Source organism: Stegostoma tigrinum, chromosome 1, assembly GCF_030684315.1.
Source record: "Stegostoma tigrinum isolate sSteTig4 chromosome 1, sSteTig4.hap1, whole genome shotgun sequence".
NCBI lineage: Eukaryota > Metazoa > Chordata > Chondrichthyes > Orectolobiformes > Stegostomatidae > Stegostoma > Stegostoma tigrinum.
In genome coordinates, this window is record NC_081354.1 from 59,788,302 (window position 1) to 59,807,445 (window position 19,144).

Genomic DNA, 19,144 nt, shown 5'->3' on the forward strand with positions numbered 1-19,144 from the left:
AGTTGAGCCCCCTTCTCAGATTAGAACTACAGCAGGCAAATACTTTCTTGGCTCACCTAAATCATCCATAACTGCAATAAGTGATCAGCAATCCCACAATGCTAAATGAAAACTGAACTAATAGCTGAGGTTTAGTACTTTTATTTTAACAATATATCTTAATAATCAAACCATATTCCTGAAATCTCTGAGCTGGTGAGAAGAAAAACATACATTCGATGAAAATCAAACTAATTTTGCTGAACTTCTTACATCTATTAACTATGAAAATAACAAATTTGTTCTGACCTGTCATTTGGCAGTGTTCTACCCAGATTTTAAAGCAGTTTTCAAGCACGTCCATCTCTGCAATCAACTTCACAGAGTCACCTGAGCATTTCTTCAGAAACTCCTCAAGTTTTTTAATGCCATGGTCAAAGTTGTCCTGAATCATTTTCATAATGCTCTTTGATATCAAAGTCCATTGTTCCCTTTGTTTCAGATCTTCCTTTTCTTTCTTTTTCCTAATGTTTTCTTCAGCAATCAGATCGGCTTTCTTCTTGGGCTACGAAATAAATATTTTGTCTACTTTTAATTTACCCAGTTTCAGCAAACAGAACATTAACAACCATCTCAGCAAAGTATCAGCTTGAAACTGAAAAGGAAGCAGTGAATTGCCACTGGGAAAGTCAGGTTTACTGTCGGTGAGATCTGGGGAGTATTTTGCTTTGCACATCAATGACTTATTGGAATAAACCTAATTCGCTGCTCTCAACAGACTTCTCAGTTAAAATTTGCAATCTGATCAAAGTGCTAACTCTTATCTCTGAACTTTTCAGACACACAGGTCAGAAATATCAAACAAATTGTGAATGCAATAATTATTCCAAAATTTCCAAAGGTGCAGAAGCGCTGAATTGTTTAGAAACATAGAAAATAAAGGAGTAGGGCATTCAGCCCTCCAAGTCTGCTCAACCAATCAGTATGATCATGGCTGACGATCTAGCTCAGTGTCCTGGTTCCTATTTTCTCCTTTGGTACCTTTTGATGTCATTTAGACCCAAGAACTTCCTCTAACTCCTTCTTGAAAACAAAGTTTTGGCCTCAGCTACGCTCTATGGAAGAGAATTCCACAGGCTAACCACAGTCTAGGTGAAGGAATTTCTTTTCATCTCAGTCCTACACGGTCTAAAATTGCCATAGTCCGCGAGGACCATAAGATTGGTAGTGGTTTAATCTGAGGGTCAGCATAGAAGAGGGACCTTCATGGTAACTTAAGCAATGCTTTTGGCATCCACACCACAAGTTGGCTGTCCAGCCAAATGAGTTTATCAACTACCCCCTCCACCAGACAAAAAATGGCCTACTTCCATATGCTTAAATTGTGACTCCTAGTAATGGATTCCTGAGTCAGCAAGAATAACTGTCCTGTGTTTACCCTGTCCAGTCCTTTTAGAACTTTGTACAATTCTATGCAATCCCCTCACATTCTACTAAACTCCAGCAAATATAGTCCTAACTGAGATAACAATGTGTAGAGCTGGATGAACACAGTAGGCCAAGCAGCATCTTCGGAGCACAAAAGCTGACTTTTCGGGCCTAGACCCTTCAACAGTTTCTCTGACTGGAAAAGTCTTCTGAAAATCCAAGCAGACCACATGCACTGGTTCACTTTTATCAACCTTACTCGTTACATCCTTCAAAGATTCCAGTACATTTCTCAAGCATAATTTCTCTTTTGTTAATCCAGTTGTCTGTGTCCAACCCTGCCACTGTTTTCTACATGTTCTGCTATTAAATCATTTATAATGGACTCCGGCATTTTCTCCACTTCCAATGTCAGGCTTACCAATCTATGATTCCCTGTTTCTACCACCTCTTTCTAAAAAAAAAAGCAAGGTTACATTACTATCCTCTAATCCATAAGAGCTGTTCCAGTATCAACAGAATCTTGAAAGATGACCATCAGTGCAATATTTCTAGGGCCACTTCCTTAAGAGGTCTGGCTAGGCCTCTTGTGGCACAGTGGCAGCATGCCTCCATCTGGGCCAGGAGGTCTACATTCGAGAACCACCTGCCCCAGATGTGAAAACTAACATTGCCAAACATGGTGATTAGAAAATATCTAAGTGCTCTGGGATGTAGATTATAGGGTCCTGAGGATTTATCAACCTATAATTTCATCAATTTCCCCAATATTTCCCAACTAAAATATTGATTTTCTTCAGTTCTTCTCTTCAGTAAACCCTGCATCCCAAGATTTCTGAGACATTGGTTCTTCCTTCACAAGGAAGGGCACACAAAGTATATATAAAAACTCTGTTCCCCATTATAATTTACCCTGCTTTGACCATAAAGGACCTACATTTGTCTTAACTAATCTTTTTCCCTTTACAATCAGCCTGTATATTTGCCACATGTTTACTCTTGTACTCTATTTATTTCCTCTTCTTAGTCAAACTCTTTGTCCTCTTTTGCTGAAATCTAAACTGTGGCCAGTTTAGTCTGCTGGGGTTTTTTTTGGCCAATATGTACATCTCTCCCTTGGATCGAATACTATCTCTAATTTCCCTCGATAGCTAGGGGTTGGCCACCCTTCTCATTTTAGTTGTCTGACATACAGGAATGAATGATTGTTGCAGTTCCTCCATTCACACAGAATCGTTCTGAGGAAGGGTCACCGGACCCGAAATGTTAACTCTGTTTTCTCCTCCGCAGATGCTGTCAGACTTGCTGAGCTTTGTTTTTGTTAGGAACCTAGTCTCAGAATTAACTACACTACTCTCCATCTTGAAGGTGGTTATAAGACTGTGGTCACTCTGCCCCAAGGACCTGCACATAGAATAACTATTCCTTCCTAATCACATAATATCAGTCTGGAATTGATTCTCGGAGGCATCATTTAGCCCCTATGTCTGAAGTGAATTGCTTGGTGCTCACCAACAATGCTTTCTAAAAGGAAAAAAATCCATCTGAGTTAATCCAAAATAATTACCGGCTAAATTTATAACAATTTATATCAGCAATTCGCTAGTGTGATTTTAAAAACATAAAAAGTAAAATAAACTTGATAAAGAATCTTAACACTCGCAGGTATTACTCACAGGTAACTTTTTGCCTTTCCCACTTACGACACTGGACTGTTTTGGTGCTACTGTTGTTGCCCCTTGCACATTGGTGATAATGTTCTTTGTGATATTGCCCTCTAGTGTTGATCCATAAAATCTGTGAAATCGGACTAACTTCTGATAGCTTCGAAGCATGCGTTTCCTCACCACAGGGTCATTCGTTTTCTCTCCTGTGCAGATATTAAATTGATAAAATTAAAGTACAAACAGAATATTTTTGATTAACTTTGTTTGGTGAGTTTCAGTAGCCCAGAAATTACAAACAACATAATACACACAACACAATTACAATAAATACATTTGACACCTAATTAAGTAAATGCACGTCACTACAGTATGCAGACTTCATCTGAACATGAATGTGGCATTGAAAATTGAATGTTGATTGCTGATTAATATTTTGTGAACAGATTTTACAGGATTATACAAACAAGACAGTGTTGCACAAATCTATTGTTAACAATCTTACCAAACGTTGATGCCTTGGTCCTTTCATACTCATCACTGAGTGGTTTATCCAAAGACCAATCCAAAAGATTATCAAACATTTTGTTTTCAGAAAGTGAGGTGACCACAGAACTGTCCCTTCATTTTAAAAAAAAATTCAATACATGAGACAGTTTGTAACTTGTGAAATATCACTCATGGGCAAACACTTAAGCTTTTGACATAAGGATTGATTTGGATTTCTATTCAGTGATTCCCCACCCTATTTTAATCTGTACTTTATAGATCCTTCTTTTGTATCTGCAAAGGAGAACATTAACTCGACAGAATGCAAAAATAAACATGTTTGAATTACAGATACCAAAAGATGCCTACATGGCTATGCAAAATGTTTCGTAGCATAACAAACAGTGGCCCTCAATATATTCGTGGCCAAATTATACTTGCCAATTTCTCATCTGATCTACCGATATCGCCGTTACACTTCCCATGCCACGTCATCTCAAGTGATTTTATCTTCCCTATGTTATTCCAGTTGTCTCAGTCTACCACTCCTGCACTCTGCCTCCTCTAGTTGCTCCCCTCCCGTGTCACATTTTTGCACACCTCCTCCCTCCCACTTCTATCCTGCTCCCCAAGTCCCTAGAAATGCCCTTTTCCTGCAGTCAAAAGTAGATGTTGGATTCCCTTTACATTACACTGCTTTCCCTCCACCGCAAACCTACCACTCCCTTACCCGCACCATCACTACAGACTCCCTCCTGTACCTTTTTCCCATAACTTGGGAAGTGTTTTTTTTGTTGGGCTCTCTTGACGCTCCATTGCTCCTTTTTACCTCAAAACACCCCTCCACCACCTACCATTGATCTATCTGGTGCATCAGACCTCTGCACACTCCACATGCCTCTGCAAACAAAGGAGCCACCAAACAAAGCAGCCAACAGATCAATTAAAAAAGGACAAAAATGCATATGATTATAAATTTAATTCATTCTTACTTGCTTAATGTAGGCACATCCTTTAAAACATCTCCAGCATATTCTTCAACCAGGGGAATGTTTACTGGGATGAAACCTACTTCAGGAATTACCTCCAAAGTAGTTTCTGGTAAAACAAGGAAAACACAATAGTGACGCTACCCAATTGTTAGAACAATTGTTTTAAATTGTTTGAATTGTTTTAAAACAATTGACTTTTAATGCAATCAAAGATAACATGCACATTTTGAGAAGCAACATTCAATTATTTCCATTAAGCCTACCACATTAGCATATCAGTTAAACCTATTTATTAACAGATCCACAGAATTGTTTCTCCAGGATACTGGTACTATTACTCAACACCTGCTCATTGTACAAGCCACCTGAAAGACACTAGAATTCAGCCCTTTATATCCTTCCTTCTAACAGCTGTCTCTCTTATTTGAGCCCAACACAAAGCTCTGTTGCAGTAACTCCTGGTCCATTAAAACCGAACATGACTCCAAAGCCATCCCTCCTAGCAAGTTCTAAAGCACTTCCAAAAATATTCCAGAACAAGGAGTGCTTACAAAAGTCTGCAGCCAACTCTCCACATAGCTAGGAAAATATTTTATTTTCATTTTCAAATGACACTATGACAGTGCAATTGTTTATCATGTTGGTTAATTGGATGGGGACAAATTTGGTCACTTATGCAAAGGATCTTCCCAAAACTGTGTTTTATCCAATACATAAAGTCTGTGGTCCTGTTAGGGAAAAACACAACTTTACTTTTGCAGAGATGACAGTATAGCAGTAATATCACTGGACTAGTAAGCAGAGATCCAGACCAATAGATTTAAATCCCACTGTGAAGAGGGTGAATTTTAAGTTGAATTATTTTTAAAAATCTGGAATGGAAACTCAGTAATAGTAAACATAAGACAGTCATTTAGATGCCCTTTACAGAAGGAAATCTGCACATTTAATTGGACTGGATTACATAACGTCAGAATGACAATTACATTGCTCGTTCTTAACTAGCCTCTGAAATATCTGAGCAAGCTACTCAGACCAAGAGTAACTACTGATGGACAAAGTTTTCAATGGACACAAATTGTAAAAAGATGACACATGGAGTAGAGCCGATTAGGGCCTAAAAAACAGTATTTAGAAATTGAAGCAAGGGTCATGTCTGAGGTATCACATGAATATCTTGCATCAGTCTCTATCAAGGAAGCAGATGCGAACAAAGTCACAGTGAGAGAGGAGTGTATTCAGTCACTAGAAGAGTTCACATCTGATAATGTGATGATATTGGATAAACTGCTTGTTCCTAAAGTTGACAAGGCGCCAGGATTGGATGAGATGCATCAAAGAATATTGATGCAGAAGTACTGACAAAGGTTTCAGTCTTCCCTAGGTTCAGGATGGTGCCAGAGAATTGGAGAATTGAAGGCATATGCCCTTGTCTGGGTGCAAGGACAAGCCCAGCAATTACAGACCATTCAGTTTAACTCTGGTGGTGAGGAAACTTGTAGAAACAATAATTTAGGACAGAATTACTGGTCCATGGAGAAATAAAGGTTAATTAAGGGGAACCAGTATGGATGTTCTGAGGCACTGTGTCCAACACAATGTTCGTAAAGAGGTAACAGAGGGTTGTTGAGAGTAATGCTGTTGCCATAATGTACAAGGGCTTCCAGAAAGTAATTTGATACAGTGCCACACATTAGATCTATGAACCAAGTTAAAATAAAACAAAACAAAATGGTAGTAACACCACAGCTAAAGAAATGGCCTAGTGATAGGAAAGAGAGTAATGATTATTGGATATTTTGTCAGGCCGTGGAAGGGTTACAGAGGAGTTGGTGTCGAGGATCTGGTTTTGTAGATCTTGGGGACAATGGATAATCTCAAGTTCTGAAGACGATACAAAACCTGGAAGCATCGTAAACTGTAAGGAAGACAATGTAGAACTCAGTGACATTGGTAAGTTGGTGGATTGAGCAGAGAGGTGTAGATAAAGTTTTTAAAAAGTTTGATATGATACATGTTGGTAGAAAGAAAATGGAGACAATACAAAATAAAGGATTCTATTGTAAAGGGTGCCCAGGACCAAACGTGTAAGTCATTAAATGGTGGCAGGACGGGGGAAGAGAGCAGTTACATTAGCATATAGATTCCTAGATTTCATTAACAAGGGTACAGAACTGAAGAGCAAAGGACTTCTGCTGAGCTTGCATATGATACTAGTTAGATCACAGCATTGCTTACAGTTTGGATGCCACACTTCATGGAGGCTGTGAACACACTGGAGAAATTGCACAAGATGTTTTCAGGAATCTGGATGGAATAGATATGGAGAAATTGTTCCTACTTGTGAAATGGGTGACAATTAGAAGGCAGATATTGAAGGTAGTTTGCTAAAGTAAACATAGAAGATAGGAGCAAAAGAAAGCCATTCACTACTATCATGGCTGATCATTAAACTCAATATCCAAATCCCATCCTCTCCATATCCCTTTAGCCACAACAATATCCACTTTTTTGAAAGCAATGTTTTGGCCTCAACCCCACTTTGAGGTAGTGAATGCTACAGGCTCACCACGCTCTGCGTGAAGACATCTCTCCTCATCACAATCACAGAAAGCTAACTCCTTATCCTTAAACTATGACACCTGATTTTGTACACACTATACCATCAGGAATATCTTTCCTGCATCCAACCTGTCTAGTTCTGTTAGAATTGTGAAGATTTCTGAGAGATTCCATCCCCACTCTATTCTTCGAACCTCCAGTGAATACGACCAATTCAAACCTCTCCTCATATCAGTCCGACCATCCCAGGAACCACCTTCATAAACCTTCGCTGCACTCTCTATAGCAAGAGCATTGCTCTTCAGATAAGGAGACCAAAACTGCACTCAATATTCTAGGTATAAGGTCACCAATGCCCTGTATAATTGCAGCAAGACATCCTCGTTCTTGTACTTGCATCCTCTTGCTCTGAAGATCAGCATACAGTTGGCCTTCCTTAATGACTGTTGCACCTGTGCACCCAGGTCTCAATGAACATTCACTGTCAATTTGCAGCCAAATAATCTGCCTTCCTATTTTGGCTGCCAAAGTGGGTAACTTCACATTTATCCATATTATACAGTAAATGCGACCAGGAAAAAACTTTTTCACACAGCAAGCAGTTATAGTCTAGAATGCACAGCCTACTACTGTGAATGCAGATCAAAGTGTTCAAGATATTAGAAGATTATTTTAAGAGAAATAATGCGCAGGATTAGGAGGCAAAGGCAGATGAATGGCATGGAGCCATAATGGTCATTCAGAGAGTCAGTGCAGACAAGACAGGCCAAATGGCTGCCTCTTACAGTAACCATTTTATCATATTATGTACAGTCACAACTGAAACATGAAGCAACATAAGCAGCCATCTAATAGCAACAATCATTCTATAAAAGTTAATATTTATTTGTTCATCTGCTAAAATTACGAGCAAAAGTAGCAAAACCCAAGGCAATATACTTGCATAGAGTGCAGTCAGTTTTAAAATTAAACAGAAGACAGTAGTGAATCTTATACACAAGACAGCATTGAGTATAAAATAAAACAACGCTTAAACTTGGTGAGATAATAGCTGAGAATAGAGTTTGCAGTCCTGCGTACTCATACAAAAATAACTTTATGGAAAGGAAACAGCCAAGATTAATGGGAAAAGTACCAAAATAAATGCTTATGAAAAAAGGCTTGCAGTGTTCACTGCTTTTGTCAAAACAACAAATAATTAAAACATTTTATTACATCTCATTTATTAAATTTTTGGGAAAGGAAATACCAAAAGATTTCTAAAGAAAACTGGTCATGAAAGTTATATTCTGGTTATAATAATGTGAAAAAGGGGAATGGAGGGCAAAACCTATTTTAACCACCCTCCTGGCCCACTCACATTAGTACATGGCCTGCTTTCCCACTAAGCAGCTTTCAAAACAGAATCTTTTACTTATCAAGAAAATTGCACAAGCATTTGATAAGAGTTGTTTTTTAAAAAAGGTCTCTCTTCACAGATACTCAGCCTCCACCTTCCAAGTTATCCAAAATCATGCCACACTTATTTTGCTTTTTTTTAAACTGCATCTTGTTCACCCCCTCTTTAACACAGCTGTGAGATTCCAGACCCATTTAACTGCTCCAATTCAACTCTCTTGTTTACACTCTTGAAAGTCGTGGCTTTTTAATTTTCCAATCTTTTCCAGAACTACTTTGTGTCCTCTAACTCCAATTTTCCGCCTAAATCCCCCATTTCTACCTCTCAACCGTCAGCTGGGACATAAGAACTAAGAGCAGGAATAGGCCATCTGGCCCCCTGAGCCTGCCCAGCCATTTAATAAGATCATAGCTGATCTTTTTGAGACTCAGCTCCACTTACCTGCCTGCTCACCATAACCCTTAATTCCTTTATTGTTCAAAAATTTATCTAGCCTTGCCTTAAAAACATTCAGCGAGGTAGCTTCAACCGCTTCACTGGACAGGGAATTCCACAGATTCACAACCCTTTGGGTGAAGAAGTTCCCTGACCTCGTCCAACATCTACTTACCTTTATTTTGAGGCTATGCCCCCTAGTCCTAGTCTCACTTGCTAGTGGAAACAACCTCCCTGCCTCCATTTTATCTATTCCCTTCATAATCTTATATGTCTCTATAAGATCTCCCCTCATTCTTCGGAATTCCAATGAGTATAAATCCAGCCTATTCAATCTCTCCTCATAATCCAACTCTCTCAACTCTGGAATCAACCAACTGAATCTCCTGTGCACCCCCTCCAGTGCTAGTATATCCCTTCTCAAGTAAGGAGACCAAAACTGCACACAGTACTCCAGGTGTGGCCTCACCAGGACCTTACAGAGCTGCAACATAGCCTCCCTGTTTTTAAACTCCCTCCCTCTAGCAATGACAGACAAATTTCCATTTACCTTTTTAATTACCTGCTGCACCTGCAATCCCACCTTCAGCGATTCATGCACAAGGACACCCAAGTCCCTCCGCACAGCAGCATGCTGCAATTTTTTTACCATTTTAAACATAGTCCATCTTGCTGCTATTCATGCCAAAATGGATGACTTCACTCTTATCAACATTGTACTCCATCTGCCATACCTATGCCCACTCACTTAGACTATCTATATCCCTCTGCAGACTTTCAGTGTCTTCTGCACACTTTGCTCTACCACTCATCTTAGTGTCATCTACAAATTTTAACACACCACACTTAATCCCCAATTCCAAATCATCTATGTAAATTGTAAACAATTTGAGGTCCCAACACTAATCCCTGACGCACACCACTACCGCCACTGACCGCCAACCAGAAAAACACCCATTTATCCCTATTCTTTACTTTCTACTGGTCAACCAATCCTCTGTCCATGCTAATGTATTGCCCATAATACCATGCAACTTTATCTTATGTAGCAGCCTTTGGTGTGGCACCTTGTCAAATGCCTTCTGGAAATCCAGATACACCACATCCACAGGTTCCTTATTGTACACTATGCAAGTAACGTCCTCAAAAGAATTCCACCAATTTAGTTAACCTACACTTGACCTAAACTTCTTCAACCCATGTTCCCAATGGGACAATTTATATCCAGATGTCTTGCTATTTCTTCCTTAATGACAGATTCAAGCATTTTCCTCACTGGTGAAGTTAAGCTAACTGGCCTATAGTTTCAGAGATAATGGGAACTGCAGATGCTGGAGATTCCAAGATAATAAAATGTGAGGCTGGATGAACACAGCAGGCCAAGCAGCATCTCAGGAGCACAAAAGCTGACGTTTCGGGCCTAGACCCTTCATCAGACAGGGGGATGGGGTGAGGGTTCTGGAATAAATAGGGAGAGAGGGGGAGGCAGACCAAAGATGGAGAGAAAAGAAGATAGGTGGAGAGAGTATAGATGGGGAGGTAGGGAGGGGATAGGTCAGTCCAGGGAAGACGGACAGGTCAAGGAGGTGGGATGAGGTTCGTAGGTAGATGGGGGTGCGGCTTGGGGTGGGAGGAAGGGATGGGTGAGAGGAAGAACAGGTTAGGGAGGCAGAGACAGGTTGGACTGGTTTTGGGATGCAGTGGGTGGAGGGGAAGAGCTGGGCTGGTTCAGGGATGCGGTGGGGGAAGGGGAGATTTTGAAACTGGTGAAGTCCACATTGATACCATTAGGCTGCAGGGTTCCCAGGCGGAATATGAGTTGCTGTTCCTGCAACCTTCGGGTGGCATCATTGTGGCACTGCAGGAGGCCCATGATGGACATGTCATCTAAAGAATGGGAGGGGGAGTGGAAATGGTTTGCGACTGGGAGGTGCAGTTGTTTGTTGCGAATTGAGCGGAGGTGTTCTGCAAAGCGGTCCCCAAGCCTCCGCTTGGTTTCCCCAATGTAGAGGAAGCCACACCGGGTACAGTGGATGCAGTATACCACATTAAGCAGAGGTTCACCTGCACATCTGCCAATGTGGAATGTCATCTTGGGGCCTGGGATAGGGGTGAGGGAGGTGGTGTGGGGGAAAAGTGTAGCATTTCCTGCGGTTGCAGGGGAAGGTGCCGGGTGTGGTGGGGTCAGAGGGCAGTGTGGAGCGAACAAGGGAGTCATGGAGAGAGTAGTCTCTCCGGAAAGCAGACAGGGGAGGGGATGGAAAAATGTCTTGGGTGGTGGGGTCGGATTGTAGATGGCGGAAGTGTCGGAGGATGATGCGTTGTATCCGGAGGTTGGTGGGGTGGTGTGTGAGAACGAGGGGGATCCTCTTTTGGCGGTTGTGGCGGGGGCGGGGTGTGAGGGATGTGTTGCGGAAAATACGGGAGACGCGGTCAAGGGCGTTCTCGATCAATGTGGGGGAAGTTGCAGTCCTTGAACATCTGGGATGTGCGGGAGTGGAATGTCTTGTCGTGGGAGCAGATGCGGCGGAGGCGGAGGAATTGGGAATAGGGGATGGAATTTTTGCAGGAGGGTGGGTGGGAGGAGGTGTATTCTAGGTAGCTGTGGGAGTTGGTGGGCTTGAAATGGACATCAGTTACAAGCTGGTTGCCTGAGATGGAGACTGAGAGATCCAGGAAGGTGAGGGATGTGCTAGAGATGGCCCAGGTGAACTGAAGGTTGGGGTGGAAGGTGTTGGTGAAGTGGATGAACTGTTCGAGCTCCTCTGGGGAGCAAGAGGCGACGCCGATACAGTCATCAATGTACCGGAGGAAGAGGTGGGGTTTGGGGCCTGTGTAGGTGCGGAAGAGGGACTGTTCCACGTAACCTACAAAGAGGCAGGCATAGGTGGGGCCCATGCGGGTGCCCATGGCCACCCCCTTTGTCTGTAGGAAGTGGGAGGAGTCAAAAGAGAAGTTGTTGAGGGTGAGGACGAGTTCGGCCTATAGTTTCCTGCTTTTTGGTCTACTACTTTTTTAAACAGTGGCGTCACATTGGCTATTTTCCAATCTGCAGGAACCACCCCACAGTCCAGCGAATTTTGGTAAATTGTTACTAGTGCATTTGCTATTCCCCTATCATCTCTTATTATCCTGGGATGCACTTCATCAGGTCCCGGAGACTTGTCTACCTTTAGCCCCATTAGCTTGCCCAGCACTGCCTCCTGAGTGATAACAATAGTTTCTAGGTCCTCCCCTACTATAACCTTCTTGCCATTAGTTTTCAGCATGTTATTTGTGTCTTCCACTGTGAAGACTGACACAAAATAACTGTTTAATGCCTCGGCTATTTCCTCATTCCTAGTTATTAAACTAGCCTTCTCATCCTCTAACAGACGTTCCCCACGCTCTTACGATTTACATATTTATAGAAACTTTTGCTGCCTATTTTTATATTCTGAGCTAGTTTACTCTCGTAATCTATCTTACTTTTCTTTAACTTTTTTGTGGTTTTCTGCTGCCTTTAAAGATTTGCAGTCTACTAGTTTCCCACTACTCTTTGCTTTTTGCAAAGTGATTTTTTTCAATTTGATATTTTCCTTTATTTCTTTAGACATCTACGGCTGACTCTTTTCCTACAGTTCTTCCTTATCACTGGAATATACTTCTGTTGAGCATGCACTGTGAAAAATTGTTTTGAAAGTCCTCCACTGTTCCTCAATTGACCCACCATAAAGTTTTTGCTCCCATTCTACCTTAGCTGACTCCTCCCTCATCTCATCATAGTCTCCTTTGTTGAAGCACAGGACATTGGCACTGGATTTAAACTTCTCACCCTCCATCCGTATTTTAAATTCAACCAAAAGTGTGATTGCTCCTTCCAAGAGGATCCCTGACTCTGAGATCATTAATTATTTCTGTCTCATTACACAAGACTAGATCTAGGATAGCTTGCTTCCTTGTAAGTTCCATTACATATTGTTCAAGGAAATTATCGCAGATGCATTGTATGAACCCCTCAAGGTTGCAATGACCGACCTGGTTTGACCAATCAATATGTAGATTAAAATTCCCCATGATAATTGCTGTACCATTTTTACATGCATTAGCTATTTCTATGTTTATTTCCACCCCACCACGATGTCATTATTTGGTGGCCTACAGACCACACCCATCAGTGACTTTTTCTCCCTGCCATTCCTAATTTCTACCCAAATGGATTCAACCTTGTTTAGTAGAACCTATATCATCTCTCACTAGTACCCTGATATCATCCTTAAAAATCAGAGCGACACCACCTCCCTTACCTTCCTGTCTGTCCTTCCAAACAGTTTGATACGCCTGGATATTTAACTCCCAGTCATGACCATCCTGCAACCATGTCTCTGTAATGGTCACTAAATCATACCTATTTGCCATGATTTGCGCCATCAACTCATCCACCTTGTTTCAAATGCTCCGACAATTCAGATAAGGTGCAAAAACGGGCATAAGAGCAGTTTCTTTGAGAGTCCTATCACCTCTGCTACTAACAGCTCAAGTTCTCCTTCCCTTTGAACTTTTTTCTTAAATTTTCAATGGAGCTGAAGCTTCCTCATCACCTGCTAACCTGCTGCTTTGCCTTACATTGTTATACTACCTGTACGCTCACTCCTCCCTTCCCCCCAACTTACTAGTTTGAGGTCTTATTATCCACCCTATTTACCCTTTTTGCCAGAACATTGGTCCCGGCCCTGTTCAGGTGGAGGCCATCCCAACGGTATAGGCCCTTCCTGTACCATAACTGACGCCAGTGTCCCATATAAAGAAAACACTCTTTCCCACACCATTCTTTTAGCCACGTGTTTACTTCCCCGATCCTTGCCTCCCTATGCCAATTTGGTGGAAGGGTGGAAGACACTACATGTGTAGCGTCTCTGGTATTCGTTACTTCCCAGATTTACTGGGTGAAAGATAACCATTACCCAGCTGACCACTCGCACCCGCTCTGGGACTCATCCCCCACCGAACATCTGAAGCCCGCGGTCAGACGAGGTAAGACTGTTATAACAAAAGCTTACCTTCCTGGCTGCCCTCGCGCTCTCTTTCAGACTCCCGCCATTGAATAACTGAAACCCAGATGCCTCAGCAATACATTAGGACTTCCCACTAAACTTTTCCACTTTCCAAAAACCCCTCTAAAGCTTCTTGATACATTTCTTTTCTGACTAAATGTAAATACTACACATCTTCGAGTAAAGATTCAATAATGGCGTACAATGTTATGTTTGATATACTTCCTACCACAAAGAACTTTCACTTTGGTCAAAGCTGCCAGGAAAAAAAGTACACAACCATGGTGAGTTAAAGCTTACCTACCTTTTTTCGGCAAGCTATCATTCTCTTGCACCAGCAGTTCTGATGTAATTTGCAAAGGAAATGCATTCCCAATGTCAGAGTCAGAAATTAAGCTGGTCAAACTGTCCCACATTTGCTTGTGCTCTTTTTCAATTACCTCTCCCAGAGAAATGGAACCTGTAGATTAAAAACAGGTAATACTCAACAAAGTAGAACAGCACTTTCTTTGTGGTACGAGAATCTGCTTGTATTTTACTTAAGCATGCTTAAATTAAGAGAAGTCCTATTATTGACAATATCAATGTACACATATTTGAAAATATTGTGAAGTGATTACCATTATTACATTTTAAGTATTTGCAGCACAGTTTTATTCAGGGCATTTTCAAATTATAAGTCAGCGTGTTGCACTCACACTGGCAAGGATTTCTTTTTATTCATATCCATGGCCAGGCCAGCATTTGTTGCTTATTCCTAGCAGCCCTTGAGAAGAATCTGGGTGATATGCCCACTTCAAACATTGCAATCTATCAAATGGGGGTATAACCACAATGATGTTAGGAAGGGAAATCTCAGACACTGACCAGGCAAGCGTGAAGGAACAGTGACACAGGTCCATGTCAAGATAATGTGAAACTTGCAAAGGAAATTCCAGGTGTTGGCGTTCCAGTGCAACTGCTACCCTTGTCCTAAGTGGTAGAAACCACGAGTGGTGCCAAAACAAGCTTGATAAGCTTCTACACTGAATGTTGCATATGGTATACACTGCTGCCAACTGTGCACTGGTGATGGAAGAAGTAAATATTTAATATGGTACTTTGGGAACTAAATAAGCAGGCTGCTTTGTCCTGATGGACATGTAACATCTAGAATGACACTGGAGCTGAACTTGTCCAGGCAACTGGACAGAATTCCATCACATCGTTTTCTTGTGCTCTGTAGATAGTGAGCAGACTTAATGGAGTCCTCAGACCTGTTCTTTTAACCACAGTATTTTTCTGGCTGGTCCAATTAAGTTCTGAATAATGCCAACCTCCATTCTTAAGGATGTTGGATAGTGATCTGCAACTTGAAGTTACTTGTGGGGTTTGGAAATTCCAGCCTCAAAAAAAAACAAATTTAATACATTTATGCCAACTGGCTATTAGAGTGGATGGCATGTTGTTCACAGAGGATAGAATATTCTGTTGTCTTGTCCAACCCATCTTTGAGGACAGTTACGTACGTCTAACTCAGAATATAAAACAGAATAGACACAAGTAATCTGAGGCAGAATCTGGCTTGATGGGATTGTTGAACTGTTCTCACTCCACATTTTACACTCTTAAAACTGGTGAAGTTATTTTGCACCACGAGGCTCACTTCTAACAGTTGCCTGCCAATGTAGTTAACTCAGCCACATTAGGGGCATTTAAACAGTCCTTAGATAAGCATATGGATGATGATGGGATAGTGTAGGGGGAGGGGCTTAGATTAGTTCATAGGTTGGCGCAACATCGAGGGCCGAAGGGCCTGTTCTGCGCTGTACTGTTCTATGTTCTATGTGACATGAGTTTGAAACATACCAGCATTAGGCTGCAGAGACATAATAAGATGCTCTCAAGGATACAAAGTACACTTTGACTTTAAACATTTTGCAACAAACTTCTTGAGCGATTCTTGCCCATTCTGTTTGGATATGTGCACAAGTAGTAGAAGGAAATGAAGAGATAAGTTGTTAAAGCAGTTTTATTTCAGCTACACAAAACAAATTATGAAGTCTGCTAGCAGTGTTCATTAACACTGAAGACAAATAAAATTCAAAGCTACCAAAATCAAGCAAATGAAGTCAATAGGAAATTTGTTCTTTCTTTCAAAAATGTTACCTGCATGATCTGTTATTGTGCTGCAACCAACTGCCAATCTTGTTAAAAGCAGTCTATCACTCAAGTCACATAAATGCACAATGTCACCACTCCAGCTCTTCGATTTTTCAAAGCTCTTTAGGAGAAAATGCTCATTCATATTAAGCTGCAAATGAAGTTTTGAAAATGGAAATTAATTGTTATAACTCCAATATGCCCAATTTTAAACAAAACCATTTTTTGTGTGATTTTTTTTTCCCCTCAATGTTCAGCTAAAAAAAATAGAGCTTATCATTTTAAAGACTGGTTAAACATATTCAGCTCTCAGAAGTAACTGGAATGACGCTCCCCAAGAAAAGCATCCACTAAGTCATAGACTGAGACAACTTTATCCATTAGTTGGGCTGAATTTAAATCTGGATTCTACCAGTGAAATTTCGTTATCTAACATTCTAATTCTGTTAGTACACTTGCTGTCTCATGTTTGAGTTAAAAGGCTGTTATAAGCAGCAAGAGCATACAAATAACAATTTATAATACTGTTGAGAAACACTGATTCATTTGTGCGGTGTATGCATATTTTTCCAAAAAAGAAGATACAAGACATGCCCAATTCAGGAGTAGGACTGCTTATATTCAATCAGCACAACATATTCCAAAGATTATCTGAGTAGGGGATCAAAGGACTGTTGAAGGTTCCCGTTTCAAAATTAAATCTGGTTGCAAAATAGATCGGGAAATTCTTGCATTCTGTTGGTGGGATCAAGATCAGGACTTGTCACACAGCTCCATTTGTTTTTGTATCTTCAATTGTGAGATGTGGGTGCTGCTAGCTCAGTCTTAAATATCGAAAAGGTGGTGGTGAGCTGTGTTCCCGAGTGTCATAAGCTCTGGCGGCGGCGGCAGGGGGTGCACAATGCCAATGGAAATAGAGTTCCAAGGTTCTCATCCAGTGACAAAGTCATGTAATTCCAAGTCAGGACGATATGCAGCTTGGAGAAGTTATAGTGGTTGATTCCATTTACTAGTCTTAATCTCCTACATAGCAGGGTCTGTGGATTTTTTTTAAAGTGCTGCCAAAGGAGCCCATGCGAGTTGCTGCAGGGCGTCATCTAGATGGCTCACAGCACTCCTGTGCTGTGCATCAGGAGTGAAGGGAATGACTACAAAAGGTGGTGGATGGTGTTGGATCGGGTGCAGTGGGGGGGGTGGGGGTGAAGCAGGATGCTTTATTACTCACACCCCAAGTTTGCCTTGCAAATGGTGGATAAACACTAGGGGAAAAGAGGTGAGCTACTTACCACACAATTCCTACTGCCTGAACTATTCCTTTAGGTACAAATGCATCTAGCAAGTCCAGTTCAATTTCTGGTCAACACTAAGCTTCACCATATTAATATTTGGGGATTCAGCAATGGTAATGCCAATTGAATGACCTTGGGAGATATAAGATTCTTTTACTGGAGGTGAGCATTACCTGTCAGCGTGTGGCAATAATATTATTTGCTACTTATCCGCCCAAACATGGACGTCATTTGGGTCTTATTGCATATGGACACCAACTGCTTCACTCTAAGAATCACAACCATCTAAGGCAGAGAAAGCACCTCCTCCACCAACTGAATCACACTGAGTTTTTCCAGCGTTCCAGTCAATTTCAGCCTTGATATCAAGGGCAATCACACTCAACCCTATGGACAATATACAATGGTTTCTTAGTCACCATTATGCCATCTCTTAACTCAAATTTCGTGTTCTGCCACAGAGGGCTGCAAAACCATACCGTCAGATCAAGAGATTACCAGTCTAGTAACATTCTCATTATGCCACCAATACTGAATTCAATAAATATCTGGAATTAAGAATCTAATGATAACCATGAATCCATTGTTGATTGTCAGAAAAACCCATCTGGTTTACTGATGTCCTTTAGGGAAGGAAACTGCCATGCTTACCTGGGTCTGGCCTACATGTGACTCCAGACCCTCAGCAATATGGCTGACTCTTAACTGCCCTCTGGCCAATTAGAGATGGGCAATAAATAGTGCCTGGCCAGCAACACTCTCATCCCATGAATGAATAAAGGAAGAAAATTTGTACCAGAGTTTACATTTTGTCTCCCTCAATGCCTACTGGGAATAGGTTCACAGACTCCCCACAGATAATTAATATTGCAGATGTTGCTCCAATATAACTTTCATGGATACCGTGAAAGACAGCACAACAAAAACACTGAGGAAAGCGAAAAGAATCTGAGGCCAACCACGAGTATACTGACCTGTGGGTACTGAATCAGCAGGTAAATGAGGATGAAGTGCACATACAATATGTTACCATCAGAATTTGATTTAATCTTTCAAGATCAATGCATACATTTGATTGAATCTTGTGCGACAGGAATGTTACAAGTAGCTTCTGGCTGTAGTTTTAATCACCATCAAGGGCATATTTTAAATATGATGACAGTTAATTATTAAAGCATTTGGCTTTGATTTCAAGTGGAAAGATTATGTAACCTTTAAACAAAATTTAACTCAAATAAATAATTCATGTTTAGGTGATTTAATGCTGATAACAGGAAGAGAGATCATTTACATCTCTGTGCCACCTTTCACAACCACAGATGCCCTAAAGCAGACAAAAGAAGTGGAATAGTGGCAGCAGAACTGGACTAGTAATCCAGAGTCCCAACTAATATTCTACCCAACACCCAAGACATTTTTCCATCCCCACCCTTGTCTGCTTTCCGGAGAGACCACTCTCTCCATGACTCCCTTCTTCGCTCCACACTGCCCTCCAACCCCACCACACCCAGCACCTTCCCCTGCGACCGCAGGAAGTGCTACACTTGCTCCCACACCTCCTCCCTCACCCCCATCCAAGGCCCCAAGATGACTTTCCATATTAAGCAGAGGTTCACCTGCACATCTGCCAATGTGGTATACTGTATCCATTGTACCCAGTGTGGCTTTCTCTGCACTGGGGAAACCAAGCAGAGGCTTGGGAACCGCTTTGCAGAACACCTCTGCTCGGTTC

The 19,144-nt window shown here is 41.4% G+C and overlaps 1 protein-coding gene across 1 annotated transcript in view; it reads right to left on the minus strand.

The window, feature by feature from the left end:
- The window catches only part of LOC125457359 (probable ATP-dependent RNA helicase DDX60), a 106,628-nt gene that overhangs the window by 57,585 nt on the left and 29,899 nt on the right, over positions 1-19,144 (minus strand). Inside the window, exons 8-13 of the mRNA XM_059645758.1 lie at positions 16,130-16,274; positions 14,286-14,441; positions 4,553-4,658; positions 3,577-3,692; positions 3,084-3,277; positions 289-544 (exon numbers count right to left, since the gene is read on the minus strand). Coding sequence (XP_059501741.1) covers positions 289-544; positions 3,084-3,277; positions 3,577-3,692; positions 4,553-4,658; positions 14,286-14,441; positions 16,130-16,274 — 973 coding nt within the window. The remainder of the gene's footprint in view (positions 1-288; positions 545-3,083; positions 3,278-3,576; positions 3,693-4,552; positions 4,659-14,285; positions 14,442-16,129; positions 16,275-19,144) is intronic.